This window comes from Poecilia mexicana, unplaced genomic scaffold, assembly GCF_051168715.1.
Source record: "Poecilia mexicana isolate PSO_F unplaced genomic scaffold, ASM5116871v1 scaffold_19, whole genome shotgun sequence".
NCBI lineage: Eukaryota > Metazoa > Chordata > Actinopteri > Cyprinodontiformes > Poeciliidae > Poecilia > Poecilia mexicana.
Window position 1 is genome coordinate 6,934,852 of NW_028263388.1, and position 21,753 is coordinate 6,956,604.

A 21,753-nucleotide genomic window follows, 5' to 3' on the forward strand; every position below is an offset into this window, starting at 1 on the left:
GTTTAGAACCTCTAGTTAACTAAACATTTCCCCACCCATGCATAGAAATTATGCAAGGTCCATACCGAAAAGCTCCAACCAGGAATGGATCACAGTACCTTGTTGTTGCAGAACCATCCATTTGCCATTAAATGTACTCAATCCAAAGTTTGTGCAACTGTGCAAAAGTTATGAGAGGTTAATTTATTTCAAACCTACCAGACCTCCCAGTAATTGCAGAAGCCAATGCGTATTTGCCAAATGTATGTAAAACCCATTTTGATGTTCGCTGATTTGAAATGCAGATTTCTTCATGTAATTGTAACTCCTTTGGGACTTTCGCTGTCATACAGCAGCTTTCTGGATCTGCCAGGCAATCCAATTAGAGCCGAAAGGCGGCTTTTACTCAGAAAGTGCTAATATTTACATGTGATCCAACCGTATTAGGAAGCAATTCTCAATAGCTCCGTGAAGGCCTCATGGCGATCTTTTGAAGCCGGGGTCGGATATGTAAATATCCTCGTCGTCTTCCCGATAGTCAATCATAATCTTTTTCTATGTGAAGAAAGGAGAAAGAAGGGCCCTGGAAGAGGAGCTGACTCTCCACACAGCTGCCCATTCACTGCATGAAGTGGGCCTGCTCATTTGATTTTCCACTCTGGAGCCTAATAGACATTGTCGGTGGCAGCTGGCAGTGTGCAGCTTTCAGGCATTGTTCCACCAGCCGACAAGCACTCCTGTTGGGAGTAAACTGAAGGCGTTAATTTGAGGCATGCTGAAGCCCTTCAGGGTTTTTCTAACCTTTATTTGGGGCCGCTTCACTCAGAGGAGAGCTTTTGATTTTGGAAAAGTCTTGTCACACTTGCACATTTTCACACCTGGAAGCTGCCCGGTTTAGCTACAGTCTTATCTACTCCATAACAGAGTTACAGATACCATTAGTGTTGCTTGTTTTTGGGGGACGGAGCATTGAGAAAGTTAGGTTTTAGGTGCATTCTTCAGGTAATTTGTTTGAGAATGTTGCTTAATGTTTGTTTTACTTTGTCTTTCTGTGCTTTTTTTTTCACAGACAAATCTGAAAATGGGGAGGTCTACCAAAGAAGAAGAGGGCCCAATTCAGGCCACTTTGATGGACAAGAAGCAGGAAGTAAAACACCAGAAGAAGTTGGCCAAACAGACAACAGCTGGCGGCGAATTCTCCTGCTTATCCTTGCCATCACCATCCATAATATCCCAGGTAAGAGGGAGCGACAAGAAATAAAGGTTTGGAAAGTAGGAACAGCTGAAATACCAGAATAAATTGCAGTACTGTGTTCCATAACATTTTGTGGCGAACCAACTGGATTTGGAAACAAGGTTTTCCCAAATCGCATCAGTTTCTAATGACAATGTTTGGGAATTAATTGTGTCATTGTAAATTTTTTTCTTCTGTATTTTCTAAATCTTAAGTCTTAAGTAATGTGCAAATATGTAATGAGTGCTACAGTCGACCCCCACCTATTTGCGGTTCAATGTTCATAGATATTTTCTAACGAATATCTAAACTTTTTCAAAAGGACCGCAGCTTGGGAAGCTGAAATACCAAAATTCAGTGCTACTGGATACACTATTGGCTGGTGTGTGGGAAGTAGCCAATCTAGAAGTGCCATTTATTTTTCCTGGGTGCTGATTGGCTATGTCGCCAGTTTTGGAGATAAAGATGTCTGTAGATATTGGCTTCTGTGCTACGGCTAAGACGATTTCCACTGTGCTTGTTGATGCATATTACAGTGTATTTGATGTTTGAACTATTAAAACAGGTGATTATAACTAACCTTTACTGCTACTATAGTGACATTTAAAAGCAAAAAATCTAATTCTGCGCTTGGCTAGTGGTTGGCTAATGACTCTGCAGTCAAGCCTCCATTTTCAAGCACACCATATGTCGTGCTTCCTCTTGGTCAGCTCAGTCAGTTGACGTCTTCCTCAGTAGTTGGTCATGCAAGTTGGTCTTCACAACAAAAGTTGTCTGTTATCTTCCATGCATAATTCAACATTATCTTTATCTTAAGGAAAACCTGGATTGTAGCGCATAAACATAAAAATAAGCACTATTTTTTATAGAGGAATAAAGGGCTTTGGGAACAGATCTGCAGCCATTGTCAAACCTGCTCATTTTCTTTTTTCAGTTCAAGGGTAAAATCCACAGTCGGCCTTTTAACGTTAATAGATTGCGGTTTGCTGATTGGTGTAGTCTCAGAAGTGGCAGTTCTAGTATTCCATACAGAGCTATCGCAGTGCAACAAAGGCATGGGTTATTATCCATCATCTGCTGTACATTTTAGTACTAAACAGAAATACAAAAGACTCTGAACTGAAATATGCTTTGAGATTTATAAGAAAAGAAAAACTTTGGCAGTATTTTTTTCTCTGATATTGGTAGGAAAGCAGTTCCAATTGCTTTGGCTGATGGAAGTCTGCTCTCGTTTCTGTATGAGGCACAAGCAAGCTGGACTGGAAGCGCTACTGGGAACATACAGGGTTAAACGTAACTAAATGGAACAGGAGCTTGACAGAGAGCACCTGAGGGTTTTCTGAGTGGGACTGACAAGGAGGATGATGGGAGGGCTCAGGGTGCACTCGAGAAACGAGAGACAACAAGAGTTACAAGTCTGTAAGTTTACTGTTTTCAGGAAGTTCTAAGCTGTAGCTACAAGTTCTTTAATTTCTTGACGCTGTCTGCACTGACGCTTTACAAGGTTTAGTGGAAATGTCTTCCTAAAGCCCAGACCTTAACTCTGAAAGCCTGGTCCAGCTTAACCAGTCTGTTTACCAGTTCTGCCCAGAAGAGGAGTCAAATATTTAATCACAATTATACCAGAAGTGTGTGGTTTGTCTTTAGGTTTCTATGGAACAAATACTAAAGTATTAATGCTTTTATCGCCCTTTTATTTGAGCATCTTCTAGTTGTAAGAAGGTTTTCCTGCAAAATGGTGTCCCATCATTGTTGTGAAGTATTATATAATTTATAATATTCAAGAAGTTATTATTAACCCTACATATGAATGACAGTGATTTAGTCTCAATACCTTGTATTTAGCTTTCAGACTCTTATTTTAAATTTGAAAGGAAGTAGTTCCTTAGTAATTTTCCACTTGTCTTGAAGTAACTGGTGAGTAAAGGGACTTGGGGTGACGATATTTCATTTTGTCACTTATCTAGCAGGATTTATGTTATTTACAAGAAAAGACAACGTGGACAGAACCATGTGTGTCTGGAGTTCCCTCCTATTCCCAGCTGCTCTCAGAGCTTTTTCAACAAAAGGCCTCAAAGTACACTTTAAACTTCAACAAAACCTCAACAAAAACAAGCATTGGAAATGGCTATAGAGAAATTTACAGTAATCTGTTTATTTGCATAGTTTAATGAATTCACCCAACAGTAAGAGGGTTAATGTTGTAGTTCATTCATTTTTGTCTCTGTGCTCCTCCAAGTCTGTTAGCCAGTTTCAGGACCCGACCAGAACCCCTCAGTGTAAATTACCTTGAGAAATAATTTGATTTGGTTATATATAAAAACAAGCTTTAATGCCAAAAAATGATCAAATGTTACAAGCCATGTCATACAAATGGAAGAGATGTATGACTGTCGGCAGTCACACATATACATGGTTATGTAAGCTGCAACGTGTGCATGTAAGCAGTTAAAAGAGGCTGAAAGAGATGGTGGAAAAGATAGACTAATTTAACAACAAAAAACCCACCACATTAGCTTATTCTGTTTTGAGTACGAAGTGAAAAAAAAAAACAGAACTGACCTTTTCTAACGATAAATACAAGATCGACTTCTCTCCGTCAGTTCTAACGAGCTAGACCATCTTTCCATTTCGATCATTTCTCTTTGTTCTTTTTACTTTGATGCAAACAATGCACCTGCCTCTGTGTGGCAGTAAAAGACGCCAAAGAAGCAATTAACTCTGGGATCACCGACCCAATAAACACCCATCAGTAGAGTTTTGGCTGTGTGGATATGTGAGCCTTCTAAAGCCCAGTTTGTCATTTTAACACAAACTGAAAGCAAATAACTGGAACTGAATTTTCCACATTTCTTAACTCTCTTCACACTGGCATCATCATTTCAGCAGAACGAACGACCATGCAAAAAAGAAAATTGTTTTTATAGCAAAAAAAAAAAGCAAATCAGTATTGAGTATCAAGACCTGCTGTGTCAATGCAGTAAAGACCCCCCACAGTTCCAAGAATTAAACATAACCCTCTGTAACTGTGCCAGTCATTATAGTCTCAACTAAACACAGGAAACTGAGCAAAACAAATTTCTGCCAGTAAAAAAGCTGGACACGTTTGGTCGCATATATTCCGATTTAGAAAACGATTTAGCTGATGGAAAATCGTTTTCTCATCCCCACATCACAGCTGCTCATCCAACTTTTTTTTCTTCTTTTCTTTCTGACAACTAGTTTCCAGGCTGTTGTTGAAATCAGAATCAGAAGTGTTTTGTGGTATTTTGTCAGCTTTGAATTCTTGGCTGACAACAGCTCAGACAAAAGCACTGCCAGATATTAGAGTAATCTGCGACCTGAAAAGAGCTTTTCAAAAAGAAGCAAACGCCGGGAATGTAAATCAACGTATATGCAAATCTAACCACGTTGGAAGTCCTTTGGTTTTAATTTAGACTTCTTGCTACCTAAACATCTCCAGAGTCAACACCACAGCTGTGCATGTATTTCAAGCCCTCATTTTGTAAGCGAGTCTTTTTTTTCCCTAGCAACGCAGACCATGTTCCTCTTAACTATTCAAGCCTCAGCTGTCATAAAGTGTCACAAGTTCTTTTGATCACAAATTATAAAGTCACAGATTTTGCTGTAAGTGTCAAAATGTTTCTGTGCCTGATGGTGATGATGGAAGTATTGACTGACTTTGAAGTCCTTCCTGCTGCTGGGTCAGCAGGAAACGTAATGCACCCAGACTTTATGATGCTTCTTTGTATTAATGTCCTGCATAAAAAAAAAGATCAGGGATTGTAATCTTTCAAGGGCAGATATAATTTTAATTGAAGTTAGCGCTTTAGCATTATCTTCTGCTAAATCCCAAGTTTGTAATTATTGCTTCTCTTTACATTTACATATGCCAGTACAACTAACTTTCTAGCTAGCAGTTCACACCACTGATTGTTTACTCTGCCACATATTTAATGTATTCAGGTAAGTGTTAAACAATTGTTTCCCCTTATAGGATTAATTATGCCCTGTTTCAATGGGCTGTAAGGGCACTGGCCACTTCAGTTGGTCCGTTTTTTTTATTTTTTATTTTGTTCCTTTTTGCTTTCCTTGATTAGTGGGAAAATTACATTATTTGCACTGATTACTTGATTCAAATTTAAATTCTAGAGCACATGAAGTAGGCATGAATCTGTGGGCAATTAGACATTTACTCCAATCAAATCACAAAATGATTGTGGAAGCCTAGTTTCTCTCTTTTTTTTTTCTTTTTTGTTTTTGTTGCATCAATTCAGTTGATTTCCATTTGTTCCATCAATACCAGGTATATTCTATCTGCACCTCAGGAATGCACAGCCATTAACCTTAGATGAAAAATCATATTAGAGAGTCATGTTACTTGTGAAGCCCGACTGCATATCATTACGGCACCTGATACCAAACGGTATACTCATTAAAGGTTGAAAACGCCGGTCACTCCGTTCATTATGCAGGACATGTTGCTGTACAAAGAGACTTTTTATGCAGCCATAATGAGGCCTGTTTGCATGAGACCCAAAGGGGGTGCCTGTGTGAGTGCCTGCTGAAAAGATTTTACTTTGCAGGTTGAAGACGACCTGCAAAGTAAAGTCGGCCCTTTGAAGAGACTTCCTAATTACTGTCACAGTTTCATTGTAGTGAAGGGTTTATGGATTATATTTCACTGAAGCTTAAAGACGACGGATAGAGTAGCATCAATATGAAGGAAAGCGGTAACCTTCTAACAGTCTTTCATTAACTGTATCCGTTAATAACTTAAGTTTCTGTAAGAACCTGAGTCAAATAGCCAAGGGTTTTCTCAGATAACTTCAAAACATACTCGGCTTCTCATGTGGATTAAATCACTGCAGTTGTTGAAATTGACAGGCAGCGGTGGGTTCTGTTTAATATTTGATCGCTTGACAGGCTTGTCTAAATTTATCCCTAATAATAATGTTGCTAAACTTTGATAAGGTGCTAAATTGTTTTCATTTATTCCTTGGTCGCATCTGAATTAAGCTGCTCCGCCAAAGCGATTATGATGACTTTAACAGCTCCTGCGCTCAATTTGTGGGTATAAACAAACTGCAATTATAAACCTGAATACAACCGGTCCACTGAGTGTTTCTATCAACAAGTACTTACAATTTCTTCAGGACTTGGTGATTTTTTTATTTTTTGTCAGATAACTCTCACCATTATCCTGCACCAAGGATTTAAAAGTTAATTTTAAATGTTTGATCATCCAGTTTTAAAGTTGTGTTTTGATATCTACATTTCACCACTTAAGACGTCAGATAAAAATGCTCTGGAAAAAGGCTCACGAAGAGCAGAACACAATGTATTAGCATTATAATCTCAAAAGTAACAGATACTGAATTGTATTAAACATGAGAAGACTACAAAAATTAGTGAATATTTATCTTATATTTTTGCTTAAATCTATGTAGTAAACTCCAAATAAAGTAAATGTTACAGTAACCAGGATTTCCCCCAGTGTATTATAATGTTGTATTTTATATAAGGAGTGGGAATAATTAGTTTTTCTGTTGTTTTATTCTAAGCACTGTAAAATCATAGTATTTAGTGCTTATAAAAAATAACATTATGTGTTGCCTTAAAGTGTTTTAGCTGCAGCTGAAGCTTTTTTTTTTTTTTAATGAAATGTCAGTTTTTCTTCTACTCCCATCTACCTTGGTGTTGAAAATCAGTGTTGTGGACAGGAAAATATTCTCATATGACGTAAAAGATGACATTTCAGCCCATACTTTTGGTGGCATGGGTAAACCATCAAGTATAACATTGATTTTTTAAATAAATCATAATGCATATGGATTTTTTTCTATGTTTTTAGCTATATTCTACCTACGTACCCTGTTTGGATGCAGCACTATCAATTCTGTTGTTTATACAGGCGCTACAACCTGAAAAATAAATTAAAACACTGATAAACCATTGGTTAAGTAATGAACCCTGGAAGTGACCGACCCCTACAGGTCCAAACCTAGAATTGGCCTTAAGATTCAGGACGGCTTCTTAACACAAGATGACAGGTTCTGAGAAAACAGACATTACCAGCAACATTGATATTGATTGACTCGAATCATTTAATATTCAGCCTACACTGCGGTGATCTGTCATTTTCAGTGTGCAGTTTGAAATGAAGGCCAGAGGCAAGATTAACACAGTGGTAGCCAAAGTCTAAATAACTCAACAACATCGATTGAACTGACTGATGAATCCAGTGATGGTGTATATCTGTCTGTGAAAGACTTGTTTCCACTGGGCAAGACGCGCTCTGTCAGGAATTTCAACTGCTACATACTGTGCATTAGCCATCAATGTCAAAGACTTAATTATCAAAGAAGGCTTTGTTTTTGTAACATTAAGTTACAGAAAAGCTGGACAAGAAACACCATGTTGGAAAGAAAATAGTAAAAAGTAATTGCTTTCTATGACTTGAGGCGGTTGAGGCTACCAGAAATAACCTGCTAATGTACCCTTGCTTGCTACCTGGATTTTTAGCATCTAATTTATTATCAGTTGGCTAGATGGCGTTTGTTTTCACCGCTGGCTAACTTCTGTTGCCAACCCGTACAATGCTACCTGTGTTCTGTTCAAAAAGTCTCAGCACTATGGGGGTTAGGAGGCTGTAGAGAGCCATATGCAGTGTGAGGCGTATGAGGCTGTGTTTATATATATGAAATGGGATTTTCTTCTGTACATTTCTGTCGTGATACAGGTCTTAAATTTTATTCATAATGTTCTGAAAAGGCCTTAAATTTGGTTGATTTGGTGAAACATGCAGAAACCCTGTTTTATGCATCTCTTGTCCATTTAGGCATGGAAGTTCAATGTTCCATGAGCTTCCTTCACTGAAATTTGAAATGGGAAAAAAAAAAAAAAAATAGGTAGCACTGCTGGGGTCTGTTGAAGTTGCATAAAGCATTCAGCCTGCCGAGGTGAGTAAATCTTTATCCATACTGCCTGCATAGATAACATGAGATTAAGTTATTAGGTCATGGCTAAGGCTTTTGGGTCACACTTGTGTAAACATCATGTAATTATGCAAATCTGCAGCTTATGTGTGCATCTCAGAACTGCCAATCTTATGCAAAAGACTGAAACATTTCTGAAACATATGTGGCAGCCTGGCTTAACTTGATGTTGAGCACCTTTGTAGGCCATTGAAATGCAGGACAGATACTTAATGTGATACAGCTATTAGACTCTGTCATAAAAAGCTAAAATCTGAGCAAAGAGCTGTTTAGATTATTATATTGTCCATTTAACCATTAACATATGTTATAAATGTTAGTGCCATTACCGTTAAAATAGATTTTGTGTTTAGTGATATTAAGTGTCTTTTAGAAGCAGACGTGTTCTTTTATGCTAATAGTGTGTAATTTTGCTTCCCAAATTTCCAGTGTTGGGTAGCTCTCTGGCTTCTTTGAAGTGCTCCTTCCCCTAAGTAATCATATAATTTAACATCATCCACAAGCACAGGTCTGTACCCTGTAATAAACCCATTGGCTGTTTCAAGGTGATGAAAGCTTTCATCTACTTTCCACCAAAATCTAGAGTCAGCATTACAACTAATGTGGAGGAGTAATTTGTTGAGTTATTTTGTGGTGAAATAAAAACTGACCATTCAGCGAGTGCATCTTACCGGGGCATGACGAGTGCTCTTATTAGTTTAACACCCATCTGTCTGTGGCTCAATAGAAGTCGTCACCCTGAAGGCATAAGCTTGGCATCGAACACCGCAAAAAGCAGCTGCATAATAACAGGATCTGATCTTCAAAGTGGATGTGAGCACTGTTAGTGCACTACAGAGACAGAACCCAACATTCATGGCCACCCTTAGGCTTGTTCCCAATTAGGGTGATGGACAAATCAAGGTCATGGCAACCAGTATTGACTGCTGGATTGACCAAAAGAAGGCAAATGGAATGTATTTTCACTGAATGGGTTTACTAGCTAAAAGTCAAATAATTGTTTGTTTTCAAATGTTTTGAGTTTGACCAAAGCTTTTTTTGGGCTGAGAGGGTCCCTTCTAGGCTCATGCCATGTTTGATCACTTGATACATTCATAATTTTAGATTTTTGAGCTTCTCTGTGCCATCACCATAAAGGATTTGTTATAAGAAGTCAAAGACCAATGAAATTAGGTAAAGATCTTTGAAGGAGAACTGTAAGACAACTGGTCAATGTCCACAATGATGCCAGTTTTGAATCACTTGGACTACAATGGTGCCAGCAGAAGAAGAGCTAGTGGTGTACAACAGAACTTCAAGTAATGCGGGGATTTGTAGTTATACATAGAGATGAGCCAAATGCCTGGAAAAATGTTAAGGTCAGGCAATGATCACACAATTTGGTGTGATTGGAGAAGTCAAGAAGGCTTCCAAATGAAAGACACGATATTTGTTGCCAAGCATGGTGGTAGTACCACGATGTTTGTAACACGATGATACAAAAACAAGTCCAGGTAATAGTTAGCCTATGGCAAGGGTCTGGAGCTCCAGTTGGCAAGGGCCAGTGTCCTGCAACTTTTAGGATTTTCTCTGCTTCAGTACACTTGAGTCAGATAATCAGGTCTTTATCAGGAGTCTGGAGAACTTGACTTCCTACTGAGGAGGTGATTCAGCCATTTGATTGAATCGAAGTCCTCTATTAGACAACTTTGATGTCCAACAGAGGACTTTGATTCAGTCATCTAATCGTTAGTCAACATTAACAGTTAGATGACTGACCTTGGCCATTAGCTTGACTTAAAGCGGCACAAACAGGATAATAACATGTGGAAAAAGAGTTCAGGTACTCTTTAGCCAATGAGGCAAACACAAGCGTTTGGGAATAATTTGCAATCAGACAGATGAACAGGAAAAGGGAAGTGATTTTGGGCGCTATGCTGGCACTACAACAATTTAAAAAGGTCAGTAACACTCCTGTATCTGCATCAGTAAAGTAGTAAAAATGACGGATGAAATGAAAATTATCTGTTTATATATTAACTCTTTATGGCTATTTGCTGTTCGTAACACGTAACTGCTCAGTTATACTGTGTGTTGTAGCAGCTAATGTGGCTAGTCGTCAAAAGGCTGAAGCTGCTGTCCAAAATCACTTCAACTATATAGTTGCACCCTGGAAAATATGCAGTAAATTATGAACAAACAAAATTGTTGATATTCATTCCCACGATTAATATGTGTAAACCTCTGACCACAACTGTACATCATCCATAGAAAATCTTACTTTTAGTCAGTTTCAGGCAATGGAGATAAGAACTATTAAAAAAAGACTAAAATTGCATAGCTGAATAGAAGACAAGAGCAGAGAGTTGAGGTAGAGATGTTTGGCTCGGTGGAGAAAGGAGTGTGTCAGCGGGTGAGGAGTGGAGATTAAAAGAATGTGGAATGGAATCGAGTGACTGCTGTGACAATGGTCTTGTCAGTGGCAGCACCATCAGACGCTTAAAAGAGCATAGAACATTGAGAAGGAAATGGGTAGGATTGACTGCTGCTCACATCTAGAAACACAAATTTACTTGTAAAAACTTCCTCCCCAGTAAAGTGAATGCATGTCCAGCAATATCCATTTTATAACCTTATAACCTTTTATAACCTGGGGGACAGGGGCGCCGATGATATGTTCGCATACACCTCAGAAAGTATGCAGTTTCTCCCCTGCCTCTGCGCCACTGCAGGGATAGTCCTCAACCCGGCCCGACAATCTTTGCCACATGCCCCTCTATCTTTACCCATCCTCCTTTCTGACAACTGTAAAATAAAGGCCACTAGAGCCAACAAAACTTTTATTTAAAAAAAAGTGACTTCTCAGTTTGATGCCTTGAAATTGACTTCTGTGTCTTTAAGAAGCTCCTGCTCTTTCCGACACTCCACCTTTCCCACATCATCACAATACTGGTTCTCAAGATGCCATTTACAACCATTCTGAGTAGCATTGGACTAAGGAGTAGTTCGTATGATAAACCCAGCAGACTCTCATTTCCACCAGGTGTTTGCTAATTGCTGCTGCCGCTAGTCTGGAGGAGCTGAGTGGGGAGGGCACAGGGAACGGGCCGTCTGTGAAGCGGAAGCTTGACTGGGGGATGAATCTTCGTGGTGGAGCTTTGGGTAAATAGGTGGTGCTTTGTGAGACCAGGCATTTAGACACCCCCATATGGTTGCCATCGGAGATTTAAGGATTTCTCAAACATGCATGAAAGAATCAAAGCAACACTCTAGGTCTGTGTTTGGTGAGAGAATAATATAACATGATTAAAGAAAGCTAAAAAGTTTTCAAGTTAGAGAAAAATCAATTAATTAATCTATTAATGAATTTGCTAACATACCCAACAGGATGTTGAATCCACAGTCCTAACTGCTGCAGCTTGTTTTACATTCAGGCTCAGTAGAACACTGTACACAATAGTTTCTATTGACTCAGTAGTATTACAGCAATTCTAAGATTGAAAATAGATAGCTAAGGGAATCCAAAGAGCACCAAAGGTTATTTATTCACATAATTTAGCCTCTGGATGTCTGCCTTCAGTGGACCGGATGGAAGTTGATTGGAAGCAGAAAGCCCTGTTGTCAGAGGTAATCACAGATGTTGGATTATGATGAAGCGTCTCCTCGGCCCTTCAGACCTACAGCTGTCTCATCTCACTTTCTTTCCTTCCATCCTTCCTGTTAGCTCATCCTTTTTTTTCATTTTTCTGTATACTCTTTTTCATTTTTACATCAATGAAACCGGACTATTCATAAAAAAAGGATTCATTCAAAGTAATGAGCAATAGAAGAACATGCAATACTCTTAATCTGACAGGTCATTTTGATAGACGAGAAAACAACTACCAGACATTGAGAAAAATGTATTTAATTGGTCACTTCTAAGCTTGTAAAAGTTGAGACAAAAATGATCTAATCTTTAGGCCCTAAAAAACGAAGTACACCATTGATGCACTTAAGTGATAAAGTATCCGGGGTGACTGGATCAGTGGGTAGAGTAGTCGTCTTGAAATGGAAGGTCATAGATTCGATTTCATCTTTCTCCTGTCACATGTCAATGTGCCCCTGGACTTAACCCCAAGTTCCTACCGATCTGTGTATTCATACAAATTGTGCGTTTTAAAGTTTGGGTGAATGTGACTGTAACATAAAGTGCTTTCAGTGATCACTGACAGAAAAGCCAGTTTAGCCCATTTACCATCACCATTTTACCCACTAGTGCTTGATTAACAAGACAGGTGTGTTTACAAAAATAGCAGGAGTTAAAGGCATCAGCAATGAAGTTTGAAAAAATAGATGCTGCCAATCAAGCTGGAGAAGACCAGGATATTCTCTTTCCTTTGAAATTCTTTAAATAAGCTTTAGTTGGTCGGTCTTTTGCTGTTAAAATACAGCTTTCACCACACACAGAATGTCTAACAATACCTGCAGTATGTTAGACATACAGTGCTGATATTCAGTGATATCAGCTCCTGAATGCATACGCCAAGCGGACCAGAGAGCGCTCCAAAAGCAGGAAGCGGACTGTAGTGCAGGGCATTCTGGATAAATACAACCAAAACAATTGTGTGAGTATAACACTAGCTGGAGCAATAGCTTGTGGTTCTTTGCCAAAGACAAAGGAGAAATCTTAAAACTGCTAAAATTTGATGCCACTCCATTTTGTTTACATATTGTGAAGAAGGAAGTTGCGCTCATGTCTTCTTCAGAGATTTTTGTGTCCTTTGGTGGTTCTTGTTGCCATGCCACCACAGGCGAGTAGGTGAACAGGATTTAGATTAGTTTGGATTGTTTGGCAGTCCAATGTGACAGTGAACCTCAACAGCTGAAAATGTAACAAGGGTTGCAGTTGTGGTCAATTGAACAGAGTCTGCCAGAAAACACCTAAAGATTTAGGAATTGTTGAGTGTTTATATAAATATTAATGAATGGACCTGATTGCTCTGTAGCATCCCTAGCGGAAGCAACCAGAGTTTGACTGGTGTTGTGTTGTGATACAGTTTGTCCAATGACCTGACAAGAATCTTTGAAAAGTGTCGGTGCTTTTCCAATGAAAGACTTTCAGGATGTTTCTGGATGACCTGTTGTTACCCCTTCAATTGCAACATCAGGTGAGTTCATGGGCTCTGTTCCAGACTTTAGCCCACTGAGAGACCCTGTGGTGTTTATAATGAAAATCTGCATTGCCCACTGACTTAATCATCCACTGTATTCTCTGAATACAGGGTAGCCATCTGTTTTTGCATTTTAAATACTACTTCAGTGCCATTGTACCTAATAATTATGCTGTAAATATACCTGTGTATATGGCATAAATAGATACCAGCATGATGGAGAGCTTAATCCGCTGTGATGGACATTATTTAACAGATTAGGAAGTCTCCAGGGCATCTTGGTGTTCAAGTGTCCACTGGGGAGGAGTGTCCAGCACAGACTCAGAACTTGCTAGAGGGACAATATGTTCCTTGTGTCCTCAGATCATCTTGGGATCTCCCAGGTAGAGCTGGAGAGATTCACTGGGGAGAGGGATTTCAATAGTTTTCCCATGCTAAACAGATTTATTTGTGTAAATAAATAGTTTTGTTCACTATTCAATCAAATCTAAGGCAGTGTGTTAGAATAAAATTTTAATTTTCATGTGCGACCCTTCTACAGTTTGCGCCCCTGCCCACCTCCCCTAAGAAAAATAATCTAGGCACACCGCTGAGGATGGTTGGTCTCACAAGTACTCACAACTTCTCACGATCCCACTCTTGTGCACTGTGGTGCATCTACTCCTACTGTAACTGCAGAGAGGAGTTTGCTACTCCGGGCACAGCTTACAGGACTAATTAAACGCCATCGAGGGTGCAGCTGCAGCTCTCAGCACCACATGTGGTTGAATAGTCCATGTTTTTCATTTTCTATTCATTTGGTGCAAGAGCTGAAAAAACACAGCAGAGTTGCTGCAAATGAAGACACAAACTGCTGGAAAGTTTCTTAAGCCGCATAATGTGTAAGAAGTGTTAGAAGTAGATGTTTTATTAAAGCCAGAGCAAATCCGCCCAATCGATCGAGATTTCATTCAGCCTCCATACCTGCTCAATCCTCGCAGGAAAGATGCAGGGCTGTATAAGGGTGACTGTGGACCTACAATCTCCCCACTCTCGCGTCAGCGTCGTGACCCTCATGTTACGTAAGGCTCTCAGCGGCTGATCAGCCCACACCTGTCCTCAAGCCCCGACAACCTGTAATCAGTGTGGAGAGGTGCCGTGACAGCGGGAAATGCAAAGCAGCCAGTAGATCTGTCTTCACGGGTCACGCAAACACATTCCCGAGCTTCTCGAGCACACTGACGCGCTCACAGATACATCGCTCGCCGTGACCTTTTCGCTTTCAGTTTGAATGAAGAGCGCTCAAAGCCTGTGTGACAAGCATAACGAATGAGATAACCAGGGCGACAGTGGAGGGAGACGCTGCATAGGGTGGTCAGGACACAGAAGAGACGGAAGAGAAGCAGCAGCCGTGTTGCGGCAGTCACAACTGTAGAAATCCGTCTTGAGAACAGCTTTAATCTCCTAAGTCGGGGGTTGTCGAAGTGTAGGAGCTCGTGGTGAACGAACAAGCAAAACAAAATCAACTAAACTTGATTTAAATTGCAAAAACGTATTGAGGAAATAAATTAACAGATGGATATCATGTGGACCAAATTATATCAGTGGCACAAACCATCACATCCCAGGTTCCTCAAAAGGCTCAGTCATGCTCCACTAACTATGGAATAGTTCAAGTTTTTTCTTTTCTTTGTTTTTCTTTTTTTTTTTACCCTTAGTATTTGGCAAAAACAACAACATAAAAAATTATCCAAAATGTAGACTCAAGGAGATGAAAAGAAAAGGAAAAGATTCAATAGTCCCACTGGTTCACTACTCTTAGCAAAAATTCAGGGGTGAAAAAAAAAACAAAAAAAACTTTGACCTACAAATAATGCTGGCAAAAGGTGCAGTTAGCAATCGGCTAACGTTTCTAAATTACATCCATACATTCTTGGACTAAATTAATAATTAAGTTTTATATTAATTCCAAGTTAGCTTTTAAAATCATTCAACAATTACAGTATGTGTTGCGCAAAAATGTTGTATCTTCTGTACTTCAATAACAACGCTACAAGCATTAGCATTTCAAAAGATGTCAACACCATCATAAAAATAAATTGGTCAATGGCAGTTTATCTGAACAGTTAAGGACCCTTAAAATATTAACGAAAATCAATCAGAAGCTCTATATTTCTGGATCTCAAATAGTTTCATACACAAGCTTACCAAGAATAACTCAACTTCACTATTGACTTCTGTGAACAGGGAAGTTGTAAAATAGATGAAACGGGACCTAAAAAAATCCACTAGCGGTAAAATGACCAACACTCGGCACAAGGATCTAAACAACCTGAATGTCAAGCAACTCACCGCTGAATTTAGTAATGCCATATTTAGTTTTCATCCAGATTTGGGTGGTAAAAGGCTAACACCTCCACTTCAACTATACACCCTGCGTTCAAACAGTGCCCCCAGTGGCTGGAGGAATGAACGGATTATAGGCCTGGTGAAGTTAACTAAATCTCTGGAGTTTGTCAAATTTGTTTTTTAGGTAGTGGTTTAGACGGTAAGCAGTACAGGTAGCATAGAAGTGGAGGCAGAAGTTGTCTGGACTGAAAGTAATTTAGATGGTTCCAAGTTATGGAAGTGTTGCTTATATACAGTACAATATGTTTGAGCTCTGAGTCAGAGCAGTCTGACAGAGTGATTATAGCACTTTGTTTGGTCCCATCTTGCACAAGATTCCTAACAAACATGACGGTGCTTTTCACCTCAACAGTGCTTGGATAAATACATTTTTCTTTCTATAATTGGCTCTCAGGAATACATAAGTAGTTCAACAAACATGTTTCGGAGCTGCCTTTGCAGATTTATCACTGCTGGAAACCTGACTGTAGGTAGCAAAGAAAAGAACAGAAGAAGATACACAGTGGAAATCCTCACAAGGCTTCATTGTATTCAGTGAGCTGACAATCCTGTGATATCTTTGTATTTTTCTAACATTCTTCCGTTCCGTATGTTGTACTGCCTGTGATATTGAGTCGTTTGCTGCTTTAGTTATCCGTTTTCTAAGTTTGACCTTTTTTACTCCTCCTCTTTCCTATAGTGTGGGACACAAAATGATGAAAATCAATCGTCTGCTATTTCTTTTCCGCCTCTGCAGAGGGCCTGGCTGTAGGGGTCGGCTTCGGAGCCATAGGAAAAACAACTTCTGCTACCTTTGAGAGTGCCAGGTAAGATGACTATCAAGGTTTTTATTTGGTGCAAAACTCGGTCCTAATTAATGAATCCCTTAATTTATGTATTTGGTTTAAACATATCATGTTAGAAGATTTTTTTTTTTTTATGACAGCAAAAACATAATGACCATTTACATTTAAATGTGTTTTTATTGTTAACCTTTGAAAATGTATTAGTTTAAATAAACTTCAAATAAACATGTTTTATGTGTTTCTTCAAGATGAAAGGGCTTGCCTTCTGTTGCCATTTAGTGGCTACATCGTGGAATTACCGGTTTCTCCTCAGCAGAGCTACATGGTTCTGCAGAAATGCTTACAGTATAAATAAATAATTTGTTCATCATCTTGGGGCAGTAACCTGCTGGTGATTGGCCTTCCACTGTTCAGAAAATCTGATTACATAATTCTGCTGTTTTATACAACCCTGTACTACAAAACAAAATATGACCTATTTTATTAAATATTGTATGATTTTACTGTTGAACAGGTAAAAGAAAATCAGATTAGAATTTTTTATTATTCTATTCTTTTGATTTGACCATCTTTGCCAACAGGTTTAGCAACCATTTGGTCTCAGAAGACATTGAATTGGTTCATATATTAGAGTTTATTGTCATTTATTGTCAGTATAAATGCAGTTGTTCTACAAAGACTCAAGAGGTTTATGAGAGAAACATCAATCAAAAGCCATCAGTTGTTAAAGGATGCAATAACAGACCTATAAGTCCATCTCCAGGAGCGGTAGACGTGGTTGGTTTCTGCATCTGTAAGTCTCATCACAGTAAGTTCTTTACCAATCTGGAGATGTCACACCAGAGAAGCAGAGTAGCTGCTTTTGGCTTGTTTTGGTGATGAGAAAAATGAGCCTGAGGAAAGAGAAGCAAAAGGACAAAGAGGTGAGAGGTCATATGATGAGGTCCTTTGAGATTAAGATTATGTTGAGCCCTTTGGGCAGTTATTTTGGGCCAATGAGGCCGTGTAATGTGACTCAGTGCAAGCAGTGCAGAGAATTAGAGTAATTTCAGTGGGCATAGCTATCCATAGTATGCTAATATTCTGTGGGTACTGCAGATCTCTTTTTGCTTTGAATTTGTTTTATTACTTAGTGTATGCTACAGAGGATGCTGACAAGAGCGTCCTCTGGAGCTCTTAAAAGCTGATTTACAGTTCTTTTGAAAGTTTGCGTTGAGTGCACGTGAGCCGCGTATGTTGGTGCCACATTTTACTAACATAAGCCTTCATAGAGGGATTATATAAATGCCAATGTAAGAGGACCAACCCGCTCTGCAAGAACATCTTCCAGATAATCCAGTTTGGGTGAAAAGTAGCACGTGTGATTCGTGCAGAGTTCCAAAAATTCATAAGTGCACGACCAAGCGGTACGTGTCTCGCCAACGTGCGGGGGGGGAACGGTGCATTTGGTGTGCATCCCCTTGCACCCGGTTCAGTGTGTCAACTATTAACTTGGCCCAGTTTAATGCCACATCTAGAGCGTGTATGAAAAGTCCCGGACCATTTGGTCTCTGCAGATGTTGGAAAAAAATAAAAAACAAACTCGAAATTAGTCACTCTCACTTGTTTTTTTTGTTTTTTTTCTCTCTCTCTTTACGACCAAGAATTCTCTGACAGATGCCCACTTTCTAGATTGAATGTGTTATAGGCAGTAAAGGACCTGCTCTAAGTTTTCAGTGTAGGGACTAAAGACAATATTTTTATCTTCATACAGCTGGCTTACGCTTATTATATACTGAGTAATGTTAGGCAATAGGGCTGCATGTCAGATCAGATCTTTATTGTAATTGTTACCTTTTAGAAAGAAACGACAAAATAAAAAAATGTGCAGTCAACTCCGTGTTAGCGATTCATCATTTTGATAAGTGTGACTATATGATATGTAAATAACTTGTAGTTTACAATGTTTCGTGCAGCTCTACAAGAAAGGGCTGATATTTCCCTTTGCATGCAGCCTCCCCATCCAATCAGAAAATTGTTGTTAGAACTTTAAAACTTAAAGTTCCTGGATGTTCTTCTGAGTTTCTTGGGACACTAGTCTTCACGTCCCACTGTTTATACTTTCGGTTTTCCTGTTTATAATTTGCCGAGTGCCTCAGTAAATCGTTGAGGTAAACAACTGCACACACTTTGTTAGAATCCTCCCAGTCTGAATATTCAGCTAAATACATAATCGCTAAATTATGTTGTTGTTCCTGGAGAGTAAAATCTATATCATCATTACTAATATGAGGACACATATTAAGAGAACAGCTTTATTCAGTGCAAAATTCTTCCCTGCACTATTTAACTGTAAACTGTTTTTCCTCAAACTGTACAGCTGGTGCTAGTGCTGGTCCTTAGACTGACTTTAGTTGCACTAAGAATAAATCTTGATATCAATTATTTACAAGGTCAGTACAGATGAATTGACTGGGACACAGAGCTAGAAACAAACAGAAACTTTGCCCCTTTAGAAACATCTCAAACAGAAGAGCAGGGGAGAACATTTCAAGAACTCTCAGTACAGATGAAGAAGAAAACGGTGGACCCAGTCCTGGTTCAGCTGTGAACTGATGCAACTCAACCTGCTGATGTAAAATATTTACGGCGTCTTGCAAAGGAATTCACGTCTCCACTGTTTGTCCCATTTTAACAACAAACTTCATTGCATGTTCTAGAAGTAGTTGACTTCACAAGGCAAATGGTTTCATTGTTTCAATTAGGGGCGTCAGAGTAAAGGAGCTAGTCACGAATGCAATGATTTGAAAACTAGATTTGAAAGTCGTGCATCATTTACCTTCTGCTTTACAATTTTGCACCACTGTGTTGGTTCATCACATAAAATTGTAATATAATATCGGGTCCAACTTGTAATGTAAACAAAGTTCAACAGGTGTGAATACTTTTTCAAGAATCTGTAACAAGATGGTCTTTTTAACTTCAGCTATCTCCAAGTTTTATACCTGTGAGGGAGCCATAATGGATTTTGAGGTTGTTTCATAAGAAACTACAAATTCTCCTCCTTGGAAATCAAAATTTTTGAGTTTTAAATTTTTTTTTTCCAAAGTAAATTAAGACATTTGACAGGGTGTCAGTTGCTTATATATATTTTTTAATCAATTATTGATTATTGATGGTTTGCTCTCCTTCAGAAATCTGGCTATCGGGATCGGCATCCAGAATTTCCCAGAAGGCTTGGCGGTGAGCCTGCCTCTGAGGGGCTCCGGGGTCTCAACGTGGACGGCCTTCTGGTAGGCAAACCTTCTCATCTGCTGGTTTGTAGCACCGCTCTGTAAAAGTCCTGGCCTCCATCATGACGTCACTTTCTCCACCAGGTACGGTCAGCTCAGTGGAATGGTAGAACCCATTGCCGGCCTGCTGGGCGCTGCCGCTGTCGTATTTGCGGAACCTCTGCTGCCGTACGCGTTGGCGTTTGCTGCCGGAGCGATGGTCTATGTCGTCGTGGATGACATCATTCCTGAGGCTCAAGTCAGGTTAGTGGAAAAATATGGCTGACGTTCGGAGAGAAGGCTGGAGTGCTAATGTACGACGGCGTATCAGGACCGTTGTAGATAAAAAAAGACAGGAGTATATTTCTGCCAGAGAACTCAGAAATTTTTAGATCAATGTCAGAAATTTTGTAAAGAAAACAAGGAAATCTCTGAGCACCAAAAGTCAGAAATTTGCTAGAAAAAAAAATTCTGAAATTTTAAGATAAATCTCAGAAATTTGCTAGAAAAAAGTGGGAAATTTCTGTTCTCTAAAATTTGAAAATTTGCAAGGATAAGAAAACTGAAATTTTGAGATTAATCTCAGAAATTTGCTCGGAAATTTCTCAGAAAAGCTCAAAAAGTCAAAATTTTAGACTTTTGGAATTCAGAAATGTCCTTGTTTTTTTTCTTGAAAATTTTTTAGATTAATCTCCAAATTTCTGAAATTTACTTCTTTTTTTTCTATAAGTCATTTACCTCCTGTTCTCTGCTGTTATCTCTTGTCTTTTGGTGCCACCAGCGGTAACGGCAGACTGGCTTCGTGGACCTCCATTCTGGGATTTGTCGTGATGATGTCACTAGACGTGGGGCTGGGCTGAGGTCGCCATGGCGACCGAAAAGAAATAAACCAAGGCTCAAAGAAGCACAGCTGACCTCAGTTTTAAAGAAGGGAACCAGTTGTTGAGTCCAATTTCCGCTACTTGAAGTTGAACTGTGAGCTAACTTTTCCATGCAATGATTGCTGTACTTGAACTGAAATGTTTTCTATGAGATTCTTACAGTCGAATAAGACAGGAAGGTTTTGTGATTCAAGTGCTGGTGAAGGTTTTGTTTGCTGATGTTTTTTCAGAAGAAAATATCTTTAATATGACCACTTAAAATCTATGCTTTTGTCTTTTTTTCATTTGAACATGGTATTATGGGATTTAATAAGGTTACATCATACTAGTAACTTAAATTTACTGAATCTGTTTTTTCTTGTCTTCATATATTATAATTTATATTTGCCTCCCTCCTCTGTTGTAACACAAAACTGAACAGAGGGAGACTTACGCTGCAGGGCAGCGTAAGTCTCCTGCCATCTACTGGTCGATCAGGGAATCACACCTGCTCGCTCATTTGGAATTGAACATGATTGTTGTAAATAAAAGTGGTAAAAAAAAGGAAGGAATGTATTTAAGTAAGAGTAGCGCTATTTTAGCATATTTTTACTATAGTAAAACTAGTCAATGAATATAATTAAGAGTTAAGAGATATTTGGCAAAAAGGGCAACTCAAAGTTCATTCATAAGGTTCTAACATTTGATTTCATTTGAAAATGGTGTAATCAGACAAAACAGATAATAGAAGAGCCAATTATAGTTTATTAAACAAAACTGTCATGATCCAAAGTGGGAGGCGAAGCATTATTTCAAAGTACAATGGGCAAAAAAATATATATTTTGGGTGAAGTTTAAAGATATCTGGACCACTCTCAGGTTCCCTTCAATGAAGATGCTGCCATCTTGTGGCAGCATCTTCATCCTGTAAGTACAGGTGGAAGCCTTCATTCAACTTCATAAATATTAAAAATCTGCTAACAAAACAGTTTTGTAGTTTATTTTATTGGGGATTAATATATAGCAGGGTGAGATATTCACTGAAAATCTATTAAAACAAAAAACTTCCAAGTGGTAATGATAATGATATAAAGGGGAAACTATTAAATGTTACTTTCCCGTTACC

At 38.9% G+C, this 21,753-nt stretch overlaps 1 protein-coding gene across 2 annotated transcripts in view; it reads left to right on the top strand.

Annotated features, from left to right (window-relative positions):
• Positions 1-20,913, top strand: part of slc39a11 (solute carrier family 39, member 11) — a 143,704-nt gene extending 122,791 nt beyond the window's left edge. For both annotated transcript variants that reach the window (XM_088000921.1, XM_088000922.1), the window contains exons 6-10: positions 1,049-1,216; positions 16,468-16,537; positions 19,690-19,788; positions 19,873-20,031; positions 20,549-20,913. In XM_088000921.1, coding sequence (XP_087857047.1) covers positions 1,049-1,216; positions 16,468-16,537; positions 19,690-19,788; positions 19,873-20,031; positions 20,549-20,627 — 575 coding nt within the window. In that variant the 3' untranslated portion in view covers positions 20,628-20,913. The remainder of the gene's footprint in view (positions 1-1,048; positions 1,217-16,467; positions 16,538-19,689; positions 19,789-19,872; positions 20,032-20,548) is intronic.
• Positions 20,914-21,753: the final 840 nt, after the last annotated feature.